The sequence below is a fragment of the Tachyglossus aculeatus genome, chromosome 20, assembly GCF_015852505.1.
Source record: "Tachyglossus aculeatus isolate mTacAcu1 chromosome 20, mTacAcu1.pri, whole genome shotgun sequence".
Classification (NCBI taxonomy): Eukaryota; Metazoa; Chordata; class Mammalia; order Monotremata; family Tachyglossidae; genus Tachyglossus; species Tachyglossus aculeatus.
In genome coordinates, this window is record NC_052085.1 from 32,924,396 (window position 1) to 32,944,944 (window position 20,549).

A 20,549-nucleotide genomic window follows, 5' to 3' on the forward strand; every position below is an offset into this window, starting at 1 on the left:
GTTCCTCGTTTGGAGCTGGGAGAGGGGCGGGAGAAGGACGAGGGCTGGAGACAAGGGGATGGTTGAAGGTAATCTTTGTTGCCCGTTTCCTTCCTCTCAGATCCCCTAGCTGACTTCCAGGGACCCTCCTGCCCACTCCGTAAAGACAGAACTGGCTTGGCTCCTGAGAAGTGGCCTATTTATTACTAAATCTCTGGGAGCCCATTTGGGGAAACCAGAACCAGTTCATATCGTGCCCCTCAGGGGGCCGGGGAGCTGGGAGATATGTCGCGTATGGGTCTGCCCTGCCGTCCGAAGAGTGGGATGTCAGTTCTGGGTCCCCCTTCCTTCCCCTTCCCCTCTCCGTCCCCTTTGCCCACAGGCTGTCAGGCTGCTCCCCGGCTTGGGTGGCCACCCGCCTTGGGCTGAGGTGGAGAAGGAGGAGGCAGCAAAGCCACTCGCCCTGCCCGGATGAAGTGGGATTGACTGCTTGAGGGAGGAGGGGAAGGTTGTGGAAATGAAAGGGTTGATGGGGATCTTGCTCCTTCCGGGCCATCACTATGCTGCCCCCAGACTGGCCAGTTCTCTCCCAGTGGGCCATTGGAGGTGGCTTCCTCCAAAGGGGAGATCGTGCTCGGTCCTACCTGGTGGGAACTCCCCCCCGCTCAAAACAGTGTCCAGCCAGAAAGCCGCAGGGCTTCCTCCTGCTGCTGGAGGGGCTGGGACTGTCCCTGGGCGGGGCTCGGGGCTTGGGGCTCATGGTCCCCGCCACCCAATCTGGGCTTCTGAAACGAGCTGGCCCTGGGCCCCTCTGCACGGCAGCCATTGCCTCCGCGTTCAAGGAGTAGAGTTTTTCTGGTCCTTTCTCCCCGTTGCAGGTAGCTGAAGCCATCGCCACTTTTTTGATCCGTCACAGGTTTGCCGAGCCAATTGGAGGATTCCAATGGTAAGGATGGGGTTTCTGGCTTGTCCTGCCCTTCCTTCACCCTTAGGAAAATCTCACCCCTAAGAGTGAAATGGGACGAGGCAGGAATCGGCGTTTCCAAAACTCGGGCCCTGAACGTAGAACGCCCGATGTCCCCAAGGGTCGGGACCGTGACTTCTACTTACATTGTGTGGTCCCGCGGCCCTTGTACGGTGCCCTGCACACAGAGCCGCTCACAAAGGTGGAAGAAAGTGGTGATCTAGTGCTGCCATGTTCTGGCAGGCCCGGCGCACCAGAAACTGCAGGCTCCTGTCCCTGACCATAGGGTCAGAAATGATTTAGCCAAGTTCGTGGACAATAGATAGATCCAGGCAGGGTCATTTGAGGGAAAAGTTGGGGACCTTGGGAGGTCCATCCCAACCGTGAGGTGGATATCTAGGAAGGCTCCCAGCACCTGGTTCCTCCCTATTTCCTGGGGCCCCTATTGGCGATAGAGCTCCGGGCTGGATGGACTGTGGATCTGACTCGGTAGGTGGGGCTGGGAGTCTCATTTTCTGGGGACTTCACTTTTCAGCCTTGGTGTTTGGGTGGAGAGCACCAGTGACCTTTTCCTCAACATATCTCACGATCACTACTCTGTCCTCGGTCACCTTGACCTCGGGGCCGTCTTCGACACCGTAGGCCGCTCCCGCCTCCCGGAAACACCGTCTAAACCTTGGATTCCCCAACAGAGTTCTCTACTGGTTTTCCTCCTACCTCTCTGGCTGTTTTTCCTCAGTCTCTTTCACTGGTTCCTCTTTTTAATGTGGTATTGAAGCACTTAGTACGTCGCAGGCGTTTTACCGAGCGCTGCGGTAGATACAGACTAATCAGGTTGGATGCAGTCCACGTCCCCCATGGCGGACCGCGGTGTCCCTCGAGGTTCCCTTCTGGGGACGACCTTCCCCTTCTCCCTTTCCGGCCTCCTCCTCGTGTTGCTCATCCGACTCTCACGGACAGCTTCAGCTGTCCTCTCTCCGGAGACGACATCTTGGGGCCCAGTCAGCACTTAATGCTTGTTTTCCAGGCTGTTAGAGCGTGTTAATCTCCTTCTCTTCTCACCTGGTTTTTGGGGCTGTGTTATAATTCCGTCTGTGCCACTGGGGCGTAAGAATCTTTAAAAGATGACATTTTTGGGTCAGCCACCCAGCCCGGGACCGTGTGTCGGGCACCGGGAAGGAGCCCTGGAGGAACCGGGGCCTGGGGGCACTCCTGGACTCTCTCCCACCCTCGATGATAGGCGCGGCCGGCCAAGCGTGGCCGTCTGCGTGCCACCCTGCTGGGTGCCGGGCCCGGGGATCTAGGGCTAGGCCCCCCTCCCCCACCAAGCTTCTCAGGGGCCCAAGAGGAAGGCGGCGGTCTGTGGGAAGGATGTTCACATCACTAATGAGCGTCTTTTCTTTCTGTCTTCCTCCCGACAGCGTGTTCCCGGCTTGCTAGGGTTCCGGCACTCTTCAGCCCCCACTTCCTCTGTAAATAAAGTGCATCGGAGGGAGGCCCGCGTGGCCCGTCCGTGACCATTCCTCTCCCTAGTCTGGCAAGGAGATCTTGGCTTCAGCTCGCCGGCAGAACTAGCCTCCCCGCTCGCGTGGAATCCTGCTAGACGTCTCCCGCTGGGTGTCTGCATCTCGGTTTCCATCTGCTCTCTTAAGGAAGCGTCCGCTCCGCCTCTGCCCCGCCTCGCCCCTCTCCTAGGTCCGGAGCCACTGCTGGCCCGTTGCCCACAGGCCCGAGTCAGGACAGGCACCTTGTTATGGGATTGTTCTCTCGGAGGAAATTCGCAAAGGGCCGAGTTCTGGCTGTCGACTTTTCCATCGGCAGAAGTGAAACCAGCCTGGTCCCAGCGGCTCGCTCTTTCCGTCTCTGCTCCCGGGACGGTGAAAGACCTGCTTGGGCCGGGGCCCGGGCCCCAGCGTGAGTCCCGGAGCCCGAGGTGAGGCGTTGGTGTGGCCCGTTAGTTTCTTTCCATGGGCTGAAGGAAGGTTGCTCCTAGAACACCCAAGTCCCGTGCAGGCAGGGTGCCCTGCCTCCCCGCCCGCCCGCCCGCCCGCCCGCCGGACTCCCCACTGAGAGCAGTAGGGCAGATGCACTAGAAGACAGGATGGGTGGGTGGGTGGGTGGCGGGGTGGGAGGCGGGGTGGGAGTCAGGTTGCTCTTCTCTTCGTGTTTTTACCCTTCCAGACTGGGGTGTCGAGATGTTTTTGCCGTGCTTTTGTTCAGGTGCATTTTGGTCTGGTACCAGGTCTGAAAGAAGCAGGTTTTGGGGTGGGGTGGTGGCCAGAGGGGAGCGGAGCCTTAGATAACTGTGTTCCAAAAGGGTGGTATGGCTGGAGAGCCTGGCCTTGGCACCCAACTTCCCCTACCCCTTGCCAGTCAGCCTGAGGCTTCTGCTACGACTCTGCCAGCCACTTGTGACCTTCTCTTGGGGGCAGAGATTTCTGGGGCAGCAGATTTACTTTGTTCCGGGGTCTGGCCTGTGCAGGACACCCCATTTAGAGGTACAGGGTCATCACTACGGACAGGGATACCAATAATTCCCGGTTGCTCCACCAGCGGAGGGGCAGAGTGGCAGGGAGAAGGCCAAACCCATCATACCAAACTGCGGGCTGGGGGCCGAGGTGGGCCATCCCAAGCCCTGCCTGGGCAGTGGAAGCCTGCCTGCAGGATGGGAGAGAGAAGAGCTGGAGAGAGGAGCTTAAAAAGCTGCAGTTAATCCCCAAATGGCAAAATTGCGAGTCGACTGTGGGTGTTTAGGTGAGTCTGCCTGGCTGGGCTTGGGTGCCTCCTGCATCCCGGCCTTTGTGGACTCAGCCGCTGAGTTTCCTTTCGCCATCCAGACCCTGGAGGTGGTCACGGTCCACGATGCCCAGATGGATGGTTTTCCTCTGTCTCCACATCACGTAGCCATAGGAACTGGGCAATCGGGCCAATCCCAGAGGCCCGGGCGCCCACCTCTCCTCGTCATTAGGGAAGGGAACGGCAATGAGGGCGGGGAAGTCTGGGCTGCCCCCAAAGCCTTTTCTGTCTGTCGTAGGTGAAGCACTACAAGCAACTGTTCTGTCTGTTCTGCTGTGCAGTGGGTGCTTGGGAATCAATTGTTCGTTCCTTTGATATTTATGACCTGGTTTCAAGAGAATAAAGATTTCCCAACCCACATGAGGCCGACCGGGATCAAAGCTCAAACGTGCCGGACTCAGAACACATCGCCCAACAAGGGGTCTCTACTGTCTCCTCCAAGAAGGGAGGGAAGGGGGGAGAGAGAGAGAGGTGTGTGTGTGTGTGTGTTGGTGGGGGGTTGTTTGTGTGGATGGCAACAAGTAGGCAGTCTCAAGCTGAGAAATGCCTAACACATTTATGGAGTTGTCTTTGGGTTCGAAGATGACTCTGTCAATGGTGAGAGTATATCCATAGGTGTGTCACATTGAGAAAACCTCCTGTACATGGCACCCATCAAAATGTAGCAGGACACCCTCATCTGGCCCCTGGACATTCCAGTGGTTGCGGGATGGTGGAGGGGAAACATTGTGGGAGGGGTGGGGGTGTCCATTCGTTTGTTTTTAGCGAGCACTTACTGTGTGTAAGGCACTGTACTAAGTGCTTGGGAGAGTAGTAATAACAATAATAATGGTATTTGTTAAGCGCTTACTAAACCTCACAAGCCCTTAACCGTGGTATTATCTTTGACTCCTCTCATTCAACCCACATATTCAATCAGTCACCAAATCCTGCCAGTCCCACCTTCACAGCATTGCTAAAATCCACCCTTTCCTCACCATCCCAACTGCCACCACTTTAGGACAGTCACTCATCCTATCCTGCCTAGATGACTGCATCAGCCTCCTTGCTGACCTCCCAACCTCCTGTCTCTCCCCACTCCAGCCCATACTTCACTCTGCTGCCCGGATAATCCTTATACAAAAACGTTCATGACATTGTCACCCCCACCTCCTCAAAAAACTCCAGTGGTTGTCCCTCCACTTCGGTATCAAACAAAAACTCCTCACCCTTGGTTTTAAAGCGCTCCAGCACTCTGACCCCTCCTGTCTCACCTCGCTTGTCTTCTACAAGAGAAAGCGCTCCTCTAGTGCTAACCTCTCCGTGCCGCCATCTCGCCCATTATGCCACTAACCCCTGGCCCATGTCCCGCCTCTGACCTTGGACTTTCCAAGCGCTTAGTACAGTGCTCTGCACACAGTAAGCGCTCAATAAATACGATTGATGACCTGGAAGGTCCTCCCTCCTCTTATCTGACAGACAATTACTCTCCACCTGTTCAAAGTCTTTATTGAAGGGACATCTCCTCCAAGAGGCCTTCCCAGACCATGCCCCATTTTTCCTCATCTCCCCCTCTCTTCTGCATTGCCCTGTCTTGCTCTGTTTGCTCTCTGTCCCCCCAGCCCCATAGCACTTATTCATTCAATCATATTTACTGAACGCTTACTGTGTGCAGAGCACTGTACTAAGCGCTTGGGAATTACAAGTCGGCAACAGATACAGTCCCTACTCTACATGTTTTGTTTCACCTGCCTATACGTTTTGTTTTGTTGACTCTCCCCCTAGACTGTGAGCTCGTTGTTGGGTAGGGACCGTCTCTATATGTTGCCGACTTGTACTTCCCAAGCGCTTAGTACAGTGCCCTGCACACAGTAAGTACTCAATAAATACGATTGAACAAATGAATGAACAACGGGCTCACAATCAATCAATCGTATTTATTGAGCGCTTACTGTGTGCAGAGCACTCTACTAAGCGCTTGGGAAGTACAAGTCGGCAACATATAGAGACGGTCCCTACCCAACAGTGGGCTCATGGTCTAGAAAGGGTAGACGTATATATCTGTAATTTGATTTGTATTGATGTCTGTCTCCCCCTGGAATAATAATAATAATTATGGAATTTATTAAGCGCTTACTCTGTGCCAAGCACTTTTCTAAGCGCTGGGGTAGATACAAAGTAATCAGGGTGTCCCACGTGGGGCTCACAGTCTTCACCCCCATTTTACAGATGAGGGAACTGAGGCACAGAGAAGCACCCTCTAGACGGTGAGTTTATTGCATACAGCGTTTAATACTGTTTATTGTTATACTTTCCCAAGCACATAATACAGTGCTCGGCACACAGCAAGCGCTTAATACGATCGAATGACTACAATATAAAAACGAACAGAAGCACTGCTGCCCACGACGAGCTCAATAAATACAATTGAATTGAATCAATCAATCGTATTTATTGAGCACTTACTGTGTGCAGAGCACTGTACTAAGCGCTTGGGAAGTACAAGTTGGCAACATCTAGAGACGGTCCCTACCCAACAGTGGGCTCACAGTCTAGAAGGGGGAGACAGAGAACAAAAGCAAACATAACAAAATAAAATAAATACAATAGATATGCACAAGTAAAATACATAAATAAAGTAATATGTACAAGACTGGGAGCTCCCAGTCTTCATCCCCATGTTACAGATGAGGGAACTGAGGCCCAGAGAAGTGAAGTGGCTTGCCCAAAGTCACACAGCTGACAAGTGGTGGGGCCGGGATTTGAACCCGCGGCTTCTGACTTCAAAGCCCGGGGCTCTTTCCACTGAGCCACACTGCTTCCCGAGTTCATTCATTCATTCAATCGTATTTATTGAGCACTTACTGTGTGCAGAGCACTGGACTAAGCGCAGAGCACTGTACTAAGGGTTTGGAAAGTACAATGCAGCAATAAAGACAGGCAATCCCCTTCCAAACTGGGTTTACAGTCTAGAGGGACTAGTTACATGCCCTTCCCCCAAATAATAAGAATAATAATGATGGTATTTGTTAAGCGCTTACTAGGTGCAAAGCACTGTTCTAAGCAATGGGGAGGTTACAAGGTGATCAGGTTGTCCCACGGGGGGCTCACAGTCTTCATCCCCATTTTACGGATGAGGTAACTGCGGCCCAGAGAAGTGAAGTGACTTGCCCAAAGTCACACAGCTGACAGCTGGCGGAGCTGGGACTTGAACCCATGACCTCTGACAATCAATCAATCGTATTTATTGAGCGCTTACTGTGTGCACAGCACTGGACTAAGCGCTTGGGAAGTCCACGTTGGCAACATAGACGGTCCCTACCCAACAGTGGGCTCACAGTCTAGAAGGGGGAGACGGAGAACAAAACCAAACATACTAATAAAATAAAATAAATAGAATAGATATGTACAAGTAAAATAAATAGAGTAATAAATATGTACAGACATATCTACATATATACAGGTGCTGTGGGGAAAGGAAGGAGGTAAGGCGGGGGGGGAGGGGGAGGAAGGAAAGAAGGGGAGCCCGGCTCTTTCCACTGAGCCAAATAGCGGTTACATCTTTTAATAGCAGACCGGCACCATACTTCTGTCCATTCCTAATGTGGCGCCGACACCTTTCGATAACATGGAGGCAGCCGACAATTTTTCCTAGCCTCAAGATGGGTTTCAGAAACACGGCAAGACGGATCTCCGCCCCTCCTTTGATACGCTCCAGAAAAATGGCAATTCTGGCTTCTCGTCCCAAGAGGGCATTCGAACCCTAAAGAAATACGGCAACACACGACGTTTCCGCCCTTCCTCGGATTGGCTCTTGTGCCCATTCAGAAGACGGCGATCGTCTTCTGCAGAAACATGGCGCGACCGGCATCTATGCCCTTATTAAAAATGGTGGCTAAAGCCGTAAATAAAATGGGACAATTGGCTACAGTGCCCTTTCTCAAGATGGTGTCTACGCTCTTTCACCTGGCTAGGTCAGTAATTTTGCCCATCTTCAAGATGGCGTCCCCTTCCTTCAGAAATATGGCGGAACCGGTTCAGTGCGCCCTATCCAAAGGTGGCGGTTCTGCCCCGCCCAAACATGGCGACTCCGGGATTTCTAGCTTTCCCCCCAAATGACGAGACTTAGTAAACTCCAGCCCCTTGGACATCCAGGATGTCCAGCCTGCTCCGTCAAACCCTGCAGACTGCACCCCCTGATCCTCCCTGTCCAATTAGTCAGTCTGGGTATCATTTGAATGCTTACTGTGTGCAGAGCACTATACTAAGCTCTTGGGAAGTACAAGTTGTACATTCGTTTGTACTTATTGAGCACTCACCGCGTGCAGAGCACCGGACTGATTGCTTGGCTAGAGACAGATAGAAGCAGTCCCCACCCGACAAGGGGCTCACAGTGTAGAACTGCAGGAGGCAGGGGTCTGGATGACCCTCCCTCCTTCCCTTCTGGGCTCCCCGATAATAATAATAATAATGATGATGGCATTTATTAGGCACTTACTATGTGCAAAGCACTGTTCTAAGTATTGGGGTGGTTACAAGGTAATCAGGTTGTCCCATGTGGGGCTCAAAGTCTTAATCCCCATTTTACATATGAGGGAACTGGGGCACTGAGAAGTGAAGTGACTTGCCCAAAGTCACACAGCTGACAATTGGCGGGGCAGGGATTTGAACCCATGACCTCCAACTCCAAAGCCCGGGCTCTTTTCACTGAGCCATGCTGATCAATCCCAGCGCTTGGTACACAGTCAGCGCTTAGCAAATACCACCATGATTATTATTAATTATTAATCCCGGGCATCGCCATCCCCCCTACTCCTAAGCCCGGGCACCCCCTTGCCCCCACCCCTCCCACTCCACTTATTCGCTGCAGGTCACCTTTCCTGACCCGCCCAATGGCAGCAGGCCTCCCTCCCTCTCGCCCCATCCCTTCCTGCTCCCACAGTGTTCCCAGCAGTTTTCCTCGTCCCCACCTACCACCAGCTGAAACCGTTCCCAGCTCGCTCAGACAATAATAATAATGAAATCATTGTGGTATTTGTTAAGTGCTTCTAATATACTAAGTGCTGAAGTAGATAAAAGGTCATCAGATCCCACATGGGGCTTGTTGCCTAGGTAGGAGGAAGAACAGGGATTGAGCCCCCATTTTGCAGATTAGGGAACAAAAACACGGAAAGGGAAGTGATTTGCCTAAAGGTCACAGAGCAGACAAGTGGTGGAGCTGAGACTAGAACCCGGTTCTTCTGTCTCCCAATCTGAACTCTTTCAGTTAGTGAAGTGCCTTGCCCAATGGCACACAGTTGACAATCAATCAATCAATCGTATTTATTGAGCGCTTACTGTGTGCAGAGCACTGTATTAAGCGCTTGGGAAGTACGAGTTGGCAACAAATAGAGACAGTCCCTACCCAACAGTGGGCTCACAGTCTAAAAGGGGCGCAGGGGGCATTGGAACTTCAGTCTCCCGTCTCTCGGGTCTCCGATCTCTTTCCATTAGAATACGCTGCTTCTCAGTGGAAGCCACAACGGAATCTTCCACTTCATTCACTCAAACATATTTATTAAGGGCTTTCCACGTGCAGAGCACCGTACTCTGCACTTGGGAGAGTACCCTACAACAATAAACAGACACATTCCCTGCCGACAACAAGTCTAGAGGCAGGGAGACAGACATTAATATACATAAATAAATGACAGATATGTACGTAAGTCCTGGGGGGCTGGGAAACGGGGAAGAACAGAGGGAGCAAGTCAGAGCGACACAGAAGCGAGTGGGAGAAGAAAGGAGGGCTTAGTCTGGGAAGGCCTCTTGGAGTAAGTGTGCCTTCACTAAGAGTTTGCAGCGGAAGGACAGTAATTGTCTCTGAGGTTTGAGGAGGGAGGGCGTTCCAGGCCAGAAGGAGGACGTGGGCGAGGGGTCGCTGGCGAGACAGATGAGATGGAGGCACAGGGAGAAGGTTTAGTCACTCATTCAATCGTATTTATTGAGCTCTTACTGTGTGCAGAGCACTGTACTAAGCGCTTGGGAAGTACAAGTTGGCAACACATAGAGACGGTCCCTAGCCAACAGCGGGCTCACAGTCTAGAAGGGGGAGACAGACAACAAAACATATTAACAAAATAAAATAAATAGAATAGTAATTGTGTACAAGTAAAATAAATAGAGTAATAAATCTGTACAAACATATATACAGGTGCTGTGGGGAGGGAAAGGAGGTAGGGCCGGGGGGATGAGCGAAATGTGCAGGCTGGGTTGTAGTAGGAAAGTAGTGAGGTGAGATAGGACGGGGCGAGGTGACACACTGATCCAAACCCTTATTCTATCTCACCTTGACAACTGCTTCAACCTTCTCACTGACCTCCCCGCCTCCTGCCTCTCCCCACTCCAGTCCATACCTCACTCTGCTGCCCAGATCATTGTTCTAAAATACGCATTCAGCCCGTGTTTCCCCACTCCTCAAAGAACCTCCAGGTGTTGCCCAACCACTTCTGCATCAATCAATCAATCAGTAGCATTTATTGAACACGTACTGTGTTCAGAGCACTGTACTCTGTGTTTGGGAGAGTACGATGCAACAGAATTGGTAGACCGTCCCTAGCCACAATGAGTTTACAGGCAGCCTCAAACAGAAACTCCACATCACACCATCACTCTCCCTACCTACAAAGCCCTATTAAAACCACACCTCCTCCCAGAGGTCTTCCCTGATTAAGCCTTCACTTCCCTTATAATAAGAATAATGATGGTATTAAGCACTTACTATGTGCTAGGCACTGTACTAAGTGCTGGGGTGGATACAAGCAAATCGGGTTGGACAGCTAGGCCAGGCCCCAGAGCAGCCCCCAGCCCCCAACTCTAACCAACCCATTTCTTCCCCAGGTGCATCCCAGTGGGTTGAGGAGGCACTGGCCCTTTATGGCCCCAGAGGCTGCGGTGGGGGCGGGGGGCTTCCCAGCCCTATATAAGGCTCCAGACTCTAGCCTGCCTCAGTTTGCAAGAGGATAGGAGACAGAGCGCGGCCCGCCGTGGGCTCAGGTAAGGAGGGAGCTCTGGCTGTTCCTGCTATCCCCTCTCATTTTTTTAGGGTGGGTGTGGGACTGAAATTGCTGGGATTGCTGCTGACTATTGCATTGATGATGATGATGATGACGACAAAGAAGGGTTGGGAGAGCAATTAGGGTTGGGCTGCTGGGTTGGAGGGGTGGGGGAGGGGTTGATTCCAGGGTTTCTGAAATGACTTAAATGCACATGTTGGGCAGCATGGGAAAGCTGTTGGGTGCCTAATGGGTTGTGACATTGCCTATGATGTATATATGTTGTGCATTGCCTGGGGTGAGGAGGATTTGGGAAATTGGGGAGGGAGTGTGGGGGGCTGATTGTTTTCGTTGGTTGGGGCTGGGGGGAGGGTCTGAGGAGGAAGGGGCTGGAGGCTGAGCGCTGCCCTTGCTGGTTGGGGGGTAGTGGTTGGGGGAAGGTTTGGGGATCAGTTAGCCTTGGTCTTGGGGAAAATCTGGCCCGGTTTGGGGGTGCCGGTTGGACCTCGGGTCGAGGGTCCCGAAGGGCTGGGACAGAGGATGACTTACTGACGGAGGCATGGGGCCTGTGGGCTGAGTGTCAGGTGATGCATGCTCACTGTCTATCTGTCGGTCTATATCTGTCAGTTTGTCTACACCGCTGTTTGTCTGAACGTTGGTCTGTCTGCTCCACTCCCCTCTAATAATAATAATAATAATAATAATAATGATGATGATGGTATTTGTTAAGCGCTTACTATGTACCAAGCACTGTTCTAAGCTCTAGGGTAGATACAAGGTCATCAAGTTGTCCTATGTGGAGCCGGGAGTCAGAAAGACCTGTATTCTAATCCCAAATCTGCCACTTGTCTGCTGTGTGACCTTGAGCAAGTCACTTCACTTGTCTGTGCCTGTTACCTCATCTGTAAAATGGGGATTAAGACTGGGAGTCCCATGTGGGACATGACCTAATAACACGTCTAAAACAACACATCTAAAAACAACAACAATAATACAATATAATACCACAATAATTATAATTTATACTATAACAACTACTTAATATATTATATACTATGTTACACATATATAATGTATAATTATACAATCTATAACCTATAATTATACTATCATAATTATAATATAATCATAATCATAGATGATATATTGTATAATTATATCATATATCTATGTAATGTATAATTTGATATATTACATAGTATATGATATAATCCTACACTATATGATCTAGAATTATATTATTATATAATTATGATGTCATAATTTTAGATTATATTGTATAATTATAATAATATGTGTAAACGTTAGATAATACAACATATAATGTATTACATTCTATAATATATAATAACATTATGGAATATATAATCATAACGTCATCTATAATTATATTATATAACTATAATTTTATCCCAATCATAATAATAGTTAATGATAATAATAATCTAACAGTAATAGAATGTGTCAAGCACTGTTTTAAGCGCTGGGTTAGGTACAAGGTAATCAGGTTGGACACAGTCCAATAAGCTAGTATCTATCCTTACGCTTAATAGAGTGCTTGACGCACAGGAAACATTTAACAGAGACCGTAAACAAAGAACCCAGAACTCAAAATGATGCCCGATGCCCAGGATGTACCGGTCGAGGATGAAGAGGGGCCGCCCCTGCCGTGTCTGCATTACGGGGGTCGGTGGTCTCACCCCCGCAGGGTTGTGGGCGAGGAGCCCGTGCCTCTGGGCAGAGACCGTGTTGCTTCCTCAGGTCTGGGAGTGGGGGGTTGAGGGTGGGGGGCTGCTTCCTGTTCTATCTCTGTTCTCCCTCTTTTTTCTCTTCCAGCCCGGTGCAAGGAATTACAGACAACAAAGAAGCAGTGGGGCCTAGGGGATAGAACTTGAACCTAGAAGTCCGAAGAACCCGGATCCTAATCCCAGCTCTGCCATGTGTTTACTGCATCACCTTGGGCAAGGCTGCTCTCCGCCTCAGTTGCGTCACCTGGAAAACTGGGATTAACACCGTGAGCCCCTTGTGACACAGGGATAAACTGATAAATATGCCTATAATAATTATGACAGCGTTTGCTAACTTGTTGCCAACTTGTACTTCCCAAGCGCTTAGTACAGTGCTCTGCACACAGTAAGCGCTCAATAAATGCGATTGATTGCTAAGCGCTTACTGTGTGCCAAGTACTGTTCTAAGCACCTACCTCAGCACTTAGTACAGTGCCTGGTAAACAGTAAGCACTTAACGAATGCTGTAAAAAAAAAAAAATCATAATGCTTGTGTCCCTTCAAAGCAGTCAATGGTATTTAAGCACTTTATATGTGCAGGGCACTGAACTAAGCATGTGGGAGAGTACAATACAATGAATCCATGGTATTTATTGCATACATGCCTTAGGCCGAGTACTTGTAAACTCCTGAAGCACAGTGGTGGTCTGTGTTTCTGCTGAATCCTCCCCAAAGTTTAGCATGCAACTGCACTTGTTAAATGCCTGTAATGTAAAATTGTGCTTACTCTAGTGTTCTGGGCTCTCTGTCGCACACAGTGAGCCCCCTTAAGGGTGGACCACCACAACCTGGGACCCGTCGGACATAGTGAAACCACTGAGGGAAGGGTGGCTGGCCATGACCTGTGGTTGTCGGCCCCCTCCCCACCCGCCGCCACTGAGGGCAAGGCTGCCACAACTTTGAGTGGTCTGAAGCTGTGAGCTCGTCCAGAGCAGAGATGCTGTGATGTTGTGCCTGGGTGACACTGGGAGCCCGCCGAGGGCAGGGCCGCTGCAACGCTGGGCCCGTCGGATACTGAGTCCCCCCACCCCCCACCACGAAGGCAGGGCCACAAAAATGTTCTGCCCGTATGACACTGTGAGCCCATCCAGAGCAGAGCCACCATCACATTTTACCAGCGTGACACTGTGAGCCCTCGAAGGCAGGGCGGCCGCAACATTGGACCCGTCGGATACCATGAGTCCCCCACCGAGGGCAGGGTGGCCACAACATTGGACCCGTCGGATACCATGAGTCCCCCGCCGAGGGCAGGGTGGCTGCAACATTGGACCCGTCGGACACCGTGAGTGCCCCCCCTCCGAGGGCGGGGCCATAAAAACGTTCTACACGTGTGACACTGTGAGCCTATGCAGAGCAGAGCCACCATGATGTTGTACCTGTGTGACACTGTGAGCAGGGCCATAGCAATGTTGTGCCTGTGTAACACGGTAAACCTTTAGGGCCTGCATGCTGGGAAGAATGATTAAAAATATGGGTGGTGGCAAAATGGGGCTGGCCTTAGTCTTCCCATTTAGATCTGGGAAGAACAAATAGAAATCTGGATGCCAGAAAAGGGGGTTGGCTTGATGTCATGAACCCCAGATTAAGGTTGTCCCAGCCTGGGTCCTGGGAAGGACAACAACATGGGTGCCCTCAAAAATGGGGACTGACTTCATGTCCCAAACCTCACATTTCAGTCTTCCCACTATGGGTCTTCATGGCCCAGGCGCTGAGAAGAACAATGAAAATATGGGTGCCAGCAAAAGTGGGGAGTGGCTTCATGCCATGAACCCCAGATTTCAATGTTCCCATTTGGGTCTTTATGGCCCAGGTGCCGGAGGAACAATGAAAATGTGAGTGCCAGCGAAAGGGGGTCCTGGCTTCATGCCAAGAACCCCAGGTTTTAATGTTCCCTTTTGGGTTTTCATGGCCCAGGCTTTGGGAGGACCAATGGAAATATGGATGCCGGCAAGAAGGCGGGGACTGGCTTCATGTCAAGAACCCCAGACTTCAGTGTTCCCATTTGGGTCTTCATGGCCCAGGTGCCGGGAAGAACAATGAAAATATGGGTGCCGGCAAAAACGGGGGGACTGGCTTCATGCCTGGAACCCCAGATTTCAATGTTCCCATTTGGGTCTTCATGGCCTGGGTGCCGGGGAGAATAATGAAAAATATGGGTGCCGGCAAAGCGGGGATTGGCTTCATGCCTGGAACCCCAGATTTCAATGTTCCCATTTGGGTCTTCATGGCTCAGGCTTTGGGAAGAACACTGAAAATATGGGTGCCGGCAAAAGAGGGGGACTGGCTTCATGCCTGGAACCCCAGATTTCAATGTTCCCATTTGGGTCTTCAGGGCCTGGGTGCCGGGGAGAGTGATGGAAAAATATGGGTGCCGGTGAAGCGGGGACTGGCTTCATGCCAAACTCCTCAGATTTTTGTCTTCCCATTTGGGTCTTCGTGGCCCAGGCTTTGGAAAAAACAATGAAAATATGGGTTCCGGCAAAAGCTGTGGGGGGGACTGGCTTCAAGCCAAGAACCCCAGATTTGAGTCTTCATGGCCCAGGCACTGGGAACGACAATAAAGATAAGGGTGCCGGCAAAATGGGGGACTGGCTTCATGCTACAAACCCCAGATTTGAGTCTCCCCATTTAGGTCTTCATGGCCTGGGCACCAGGGAAAATAATTAAAAAAATTTTGGTGCCGGCAACGAGGGGTAGCGGCTTCATGCCGTGAACCCCAGATTTGAGTCTTCCCATTTGGGTCTTCATGGCCCAGGCACTGGGGAGAATAATTTTAAAAATTTGGGTGCCGGCAAAACGGGGTAGTGGCTTCATGCCACAGACCCCAGATTTTAATCTTCCCATTTGGGTCTTCATGTCCCAGGCACCGGTAACAACAATAAAGATATGGTTGCTGACAATAGGGGGAAGTGGCTTCATGCCATGAGCCCCAGATTTGACTCTTCCCCATTTAGGTCTTCATGGCCCAGGAACCGGGAACAACAATAAAGATAGGGATGCTGGCAAAAGGGGCCATTGGCTTTATGCCACAAACCCCAGATTTGAGTCTTACCATTTGGGTCTTTATGGCCTGGGCGCCAGGGATAATAATTTTAAAATTTGGGTGCCAGCAAAAGGGGGTAGTAGCTTCCTCCCATGAACCCCAGATTTGACTCTTGCCATTTAGATCTTTGTGACCCAGACAACAGGAAGAGCAATAATATCATGAGTGCTGGCCAAAGGCAAGACTATCTCCATGCCATATACCCAAGTTTTGACGGTACCCATTTGCATCATCCTGGCCCGGGTGCCAGGAAGCACACTAAAAATACTAGTCGGCAAAAGTGGTCTGGCTTCATGCCTCGGACCCATGCGCCTCTCTGACACCGTGAGCCCTGCCACGATGTTGTGCCTGTATGACGCTGTGAGCCACCGCCCCCCCCCCCCCCCCCCCCAAATCCCCCAGCACCTCACCGAGGGGCAGGGCCGCTGTGGCTGAGGACGGGCCTGTCTGAGCCCCCCGCAGGCAGGGCTGCTGTGATGTTGTGCCTATCTGACACTCTGAGCACCCACCTGGGGCAGGGCTGCCAGGGCGTTAGACCTGTCTGGCACTGCCACTGTAAGCTTATCTCTAGACTGTAAACTCACGGTGGGCAGGGAATGCGTCTGCTTATTGTTATATTGTACTCCCCCAAGTGCTTAGTACAGTGATCTGCACACAGTAAACGCCGAAAAAATACGATTGAATGAATGAATATCCACCATGGTGAGCCCCCTGGGGGCAGGGTTAGGACACCACGACTGTGTGCCTGTGTGACACTGTGAGCCCCCACCACACCACACCGAGGGGCAGGGCCACCTCCACTGACGGTGGGTTTGACATTCTGAGCTCCCTGGGGGCAGGGCTGCCATGATGTTGTGCCCATGTGACACTCTGAGTGCCTCCCCGGGGCAGGGCCACGGCAATGGTGTGCCTGTGTGACGCTGTGAGCCCCCCTCACACCGCACCGACGGGCAGGGCCACCGTGACCGACAATGGGCTTGTCTGACATTCTGTGCTCCCTAGGGGCAGGGCTGCCATGATGTTGTGCCTGTGTGACACTGAGCGCCTCCCCGGGGCAGGGCCGCAGCAATGTTGTGCCTATGTGACACTGTGACCCCCCCACACTGCATCGAGGGGCAGGCCCACCGCAACTGACAGTGGGCTTGTCTGTCACTCTGAGCTCCCTGGTGGCAGGGCTGCTATGATGTTGTGCCCATCTGACCCTCTGAGCACCTCCCTGGGGCAGGGCTGCCACAACGTTGTGCCTGTGTGACACTGTGCCCCCAACCCACCCCACACCGCACCGAGGGACAGGGCTACAGCAACCGACAATGGGCTTGTCTGTCACTCTGAGCTCCCTGGGGGCAGGGCTGCCATGATGTTGTGCCCATCTGACACTCTGAGCACCTCTCCGGGGCAGGGCTGCCGTAACTTTGTACCTGTCTGGCATTGTGAGCCCTTTGCACTGCACCAAGGGGCAGGGCTACAGCAACCGAAAATGGGCTTGTCTGTCACTCTGAGCTCCCTGGGGGCAGGGCTGCCATGATGTTGTGCCCATCTGACACTCTGAGCGCCCCCCCACCCGGGGCAGGGCCACCGTAACGTTGTGCCTGTCTGGCACTGTGAGCCCCCTGCACCGCACCGAGGCGGCAGGGCCACCACAACTGACAATGGATTTGTCAGACACTCTGAGCTCCCTGGGGGCAGGGCTGCTATGATGTTGTGCCCATCTGACACTCTGAGCGCCTCCCTGGGGCAGGGCTGCCGTAACATTGTGCCTGCCTGGCATTGTGAGCCCCCTGCACCGCACCGATGTGGCAGGGCCACCACAACTGACAATGGGCTTGTCAGACACTCTGAGCTCCCTGGGGGCAGGGCTGCTATGATGTTGTGCCCATCTGACACTCTGAGCGCCTCCCTGGGGCAGGGCTGCCGTAACATTGTGCCTGCCTGGCATTGTGAGCCCCCTGCACCGCACCGATGTGGCAGGGCCACCACAACTGACAATGGGCTTGTCAGACACTCTGAGCTCCCTGGAGGCAGGGCTGCTATGATGTTGTGCCCATCTGACACTCTGAGCGCCTCCCTGGGGCAGGGCTGCCGTAACGTTGTGCCTGCCTGGCATTGTGAGCCCCCTGTACCGCACCGATGCGGCAGGGCCACCACAACTGACAATGGGTTTGTCAGACACTCTGAGCTCCCTGGAGGCAGGGCTGCCATGATGTTGTGCCTTGTGCCCATCTGACACTCTGAGCACCCCCCGGGGCAGGGCCACCGTGACGTTGTGCCTGTCTGGCATTGTGAGCCCCCTGCACCACACCGATGTGGCAGGGCCACCACAACTGACAATGGGCTCCCAAACACTCTGAGCTCCCTGAAGGCAGGGCTGCCATGATGTTGTGCCCATCTGACACTCTGAGCGCCCCCTCCCCCGGAGCAGGGCTGCCATAACATTGTGCCTGTCTGGCATTGTGAGCCCCCTGTACCGCACCGAGGCGGCAGGGCCATCACAACTGACAATGGGTTTGTCAGACACTCTGAGCTCCCTGGGGGCAGGGCTGCCATGATGTTGTGCCCATCTGACACTCTGAGCGCCTCCCTGGGGCAGGGCCGCTGTAACGTTGTGCCTGTCTGGCATTGTGAGCCCCCTGCACCGCACTGATGCGGCAGGGCCACCACAAGTGACAATGGGCTCTCAAACACTCTGAGCTCCCTGGAGGCAGGGCTGCCATGATGTTATGCCCATCTGACACCCCGAGTGCCCCCCCGGGGCAGGGCTGCCGTAATGTTGTGCCTGTCTGGCACTGTGATTCAAGGCTGCCATGATGTTGTGCCCATCTGATGCTCTGAGCACCTCCCTGGGGCAGGGCCACCGTAACGTCGTGCCTGTCTGGCACTGTGAGCCCCCTGTACTGCACCGAGGCAGCAGGGCCATCACAACTGACAATGGGATTGTCAGACACTCTGAGCTCCCTGGGGGCAAGGCTGCCATGATGTTGTGCCCATCTGATGCTCTGAGCACCTCCCTGGGGCAGGGCCGCCGTAACGTCGTGCCTGTCTGGCATTGTGAGCTCCCTGCACCGCACCGAGGCGGCAGGGCCGCCACAACTGACAATGGGTTTGTCAGACACTCTGAGCTCCCTGGAGGCAGGGCTGCTATGATGTTGTGATCGTCTGACACTCTGAGAGGCCCCTGGGGCAGGGCTGCCATGATGTCGTACCTGTGTGACACTGCAAGTGCCCCCCTGGGGCAGGGCCACCCGATGTTGCTCCTGTCTGACCCTTGAGCCCCCACACTGCACCGAGGGGCAGGGCTGTCGTGACAGATAATGGACCTGTCTGACCCTGTGAGGCTTCAGGGTCTGCTCATTGGCCAGAATGACGGAAAAAAGGGGGCTGGCTTTATGCCACAAACCCCAGATTAGTCTTCCCATTTGGGTCTTTGTGGCCCGTTGCCTGGAAGAACAATTAAAATCTAGCTGCTGGAAAAAGGGAGAGCTGGCTTCATGCCACAAATCCCAGATTTGATTTCCCCTTTTGGGTCTTCATGGCCCAGGCTCTGGGAAGAGTGAAAAAGGTATGGGTGCTGAGAAAAGGGCACTGGCTTCATGCCACAAACCCCAGATTTGAATCTTCCCATTTGGGTCTTCATGGCCCAGGTGCAAGGCGGAACACTAAAAATATGGATGCCAGCAAAAGGGGTACTAGCTTCATGCTGCAAACCCCACATTTGAGTCTTCCCATTTAGGCCTTCATGGCCCAGGCATTGGGAAGAGTAATGACAAATATCAGTGCTGGAAAAAGGGGAAACTGGCTTCATGCCACAAACCCTATATTTGAGTCGTCCCATTTGGGTCTTCATGGCCCAGGCATTGGGAAGAAGAATAATCACATGTGTCCTGGCAAAAGGGGATACTGGCTTCATGCCACACACCCCAGATATGAGTCTTCCCGTTTAGGTCTTCATGGCCCAGGCATTGGGAAGAGTAATTACAAATATGGGTGCTGGCAAAAGAGGGTGCTGGCTTCATGCCACAACTCCAGATTTGAGTCTTCCCATTTGGGTCTTCATGACCTAGGCACTGGGAAGAGTAATTACAGATATGGGTGCTGACAAAAGGGAGTACTGGCTTCATGCCACAAACCCCAGATCTGAGTCTTCCCTTTTGGGTCTTCATGGCCCAGGTGCTGGCAAAAGGGGAATCTGGCTTCATGCCACAGATCCTATATTTGAGTGTTCCCAGTTTGTTCTTCATGGCCCACGTGCTGGGAAGAACAATAGTGACATGTATCCTGGCCAAAGCAGGTGCTGGCTTTATCCCACAAACTCTATATTTGAGTCTTCCCATTTGGGTCTTCATGGCCCAGGCACTGGGAAGAACAATAATGACATGTATCCTGGCAAAAGGGGGTACTGGCTTCATGCCACACACCCCAGATATGAGTCTTCCCATTTAGGTCTTCATGGCCCAGGCATTGGGAAGAGTAATTACAAATATGCGTGCTGGCAAAAGAGGGTACTGGCTTCATGCCACAAATCCTATATTTGAGTTTTCCCATTTGGGTCTTCATGGCCCACGCACTGGGAAGAACAATAATGACATGTATCCTGGCCAAAGCGGTTGCTGTCTGTATGTCACAAACCCCCAATTTGAGTCTTTCCATTTGGGTCTTCATGGCCCAGGCACTGGGAAGAACAATATTGACATGTATCCTGGCAAAAGGGGGTACTGGCTTCATGTCACAAAGCCCAGATTTGAGTCTTCCCATTTGGGTCTTCACAGCTCATGTGCTGGGAAGAGTAATTACAAATATGGGTGCTGGCAAAGGGGAAACTGGCTTCATGCCACAGTTTTCCCATTTGGGTCTTCATGGCCCACACACTGGGAAGAACAATAATGACATGTATCCTGGCCAAAGTGGGTGCTGGCTTTATGTCACAAACCCCCAGTTTGAGTCTTCCCATTTGGGTCTTCATGACTGTGGAGCCA

The 20,549-nt window shown here is 52.5% G+C and overlaps 1 protein-coding gene across 1 annotated transcript in view; it reads left to right on the forward strand.

The window, feature by feature from the left end:
* The window catches only part of PPME1 (protein phosphatase methylesterase 1), a 32,590-nt gene extending 30,119 nt beyond the window's left edge, over positions 1-2,471 (forward strand). Inside the window, exons 13-14 of the mRNA XM_038762068.1 lie at positions 858-925; positions 2,365-2,471. Coding sequence (XP_038617996.1) covers positions 858-925; positions 2,365-2,383 — 87 coding nt within the window. The 3' untranslated portion in view covers positions 2,384-2,471. The remainder of the gene's footprint in view (positions 1-857; positions 926-2,364) is intronic.
* The last annotated feature ends 18,078 nt before the right edge of the window (positions 2,472-20,549 follow it).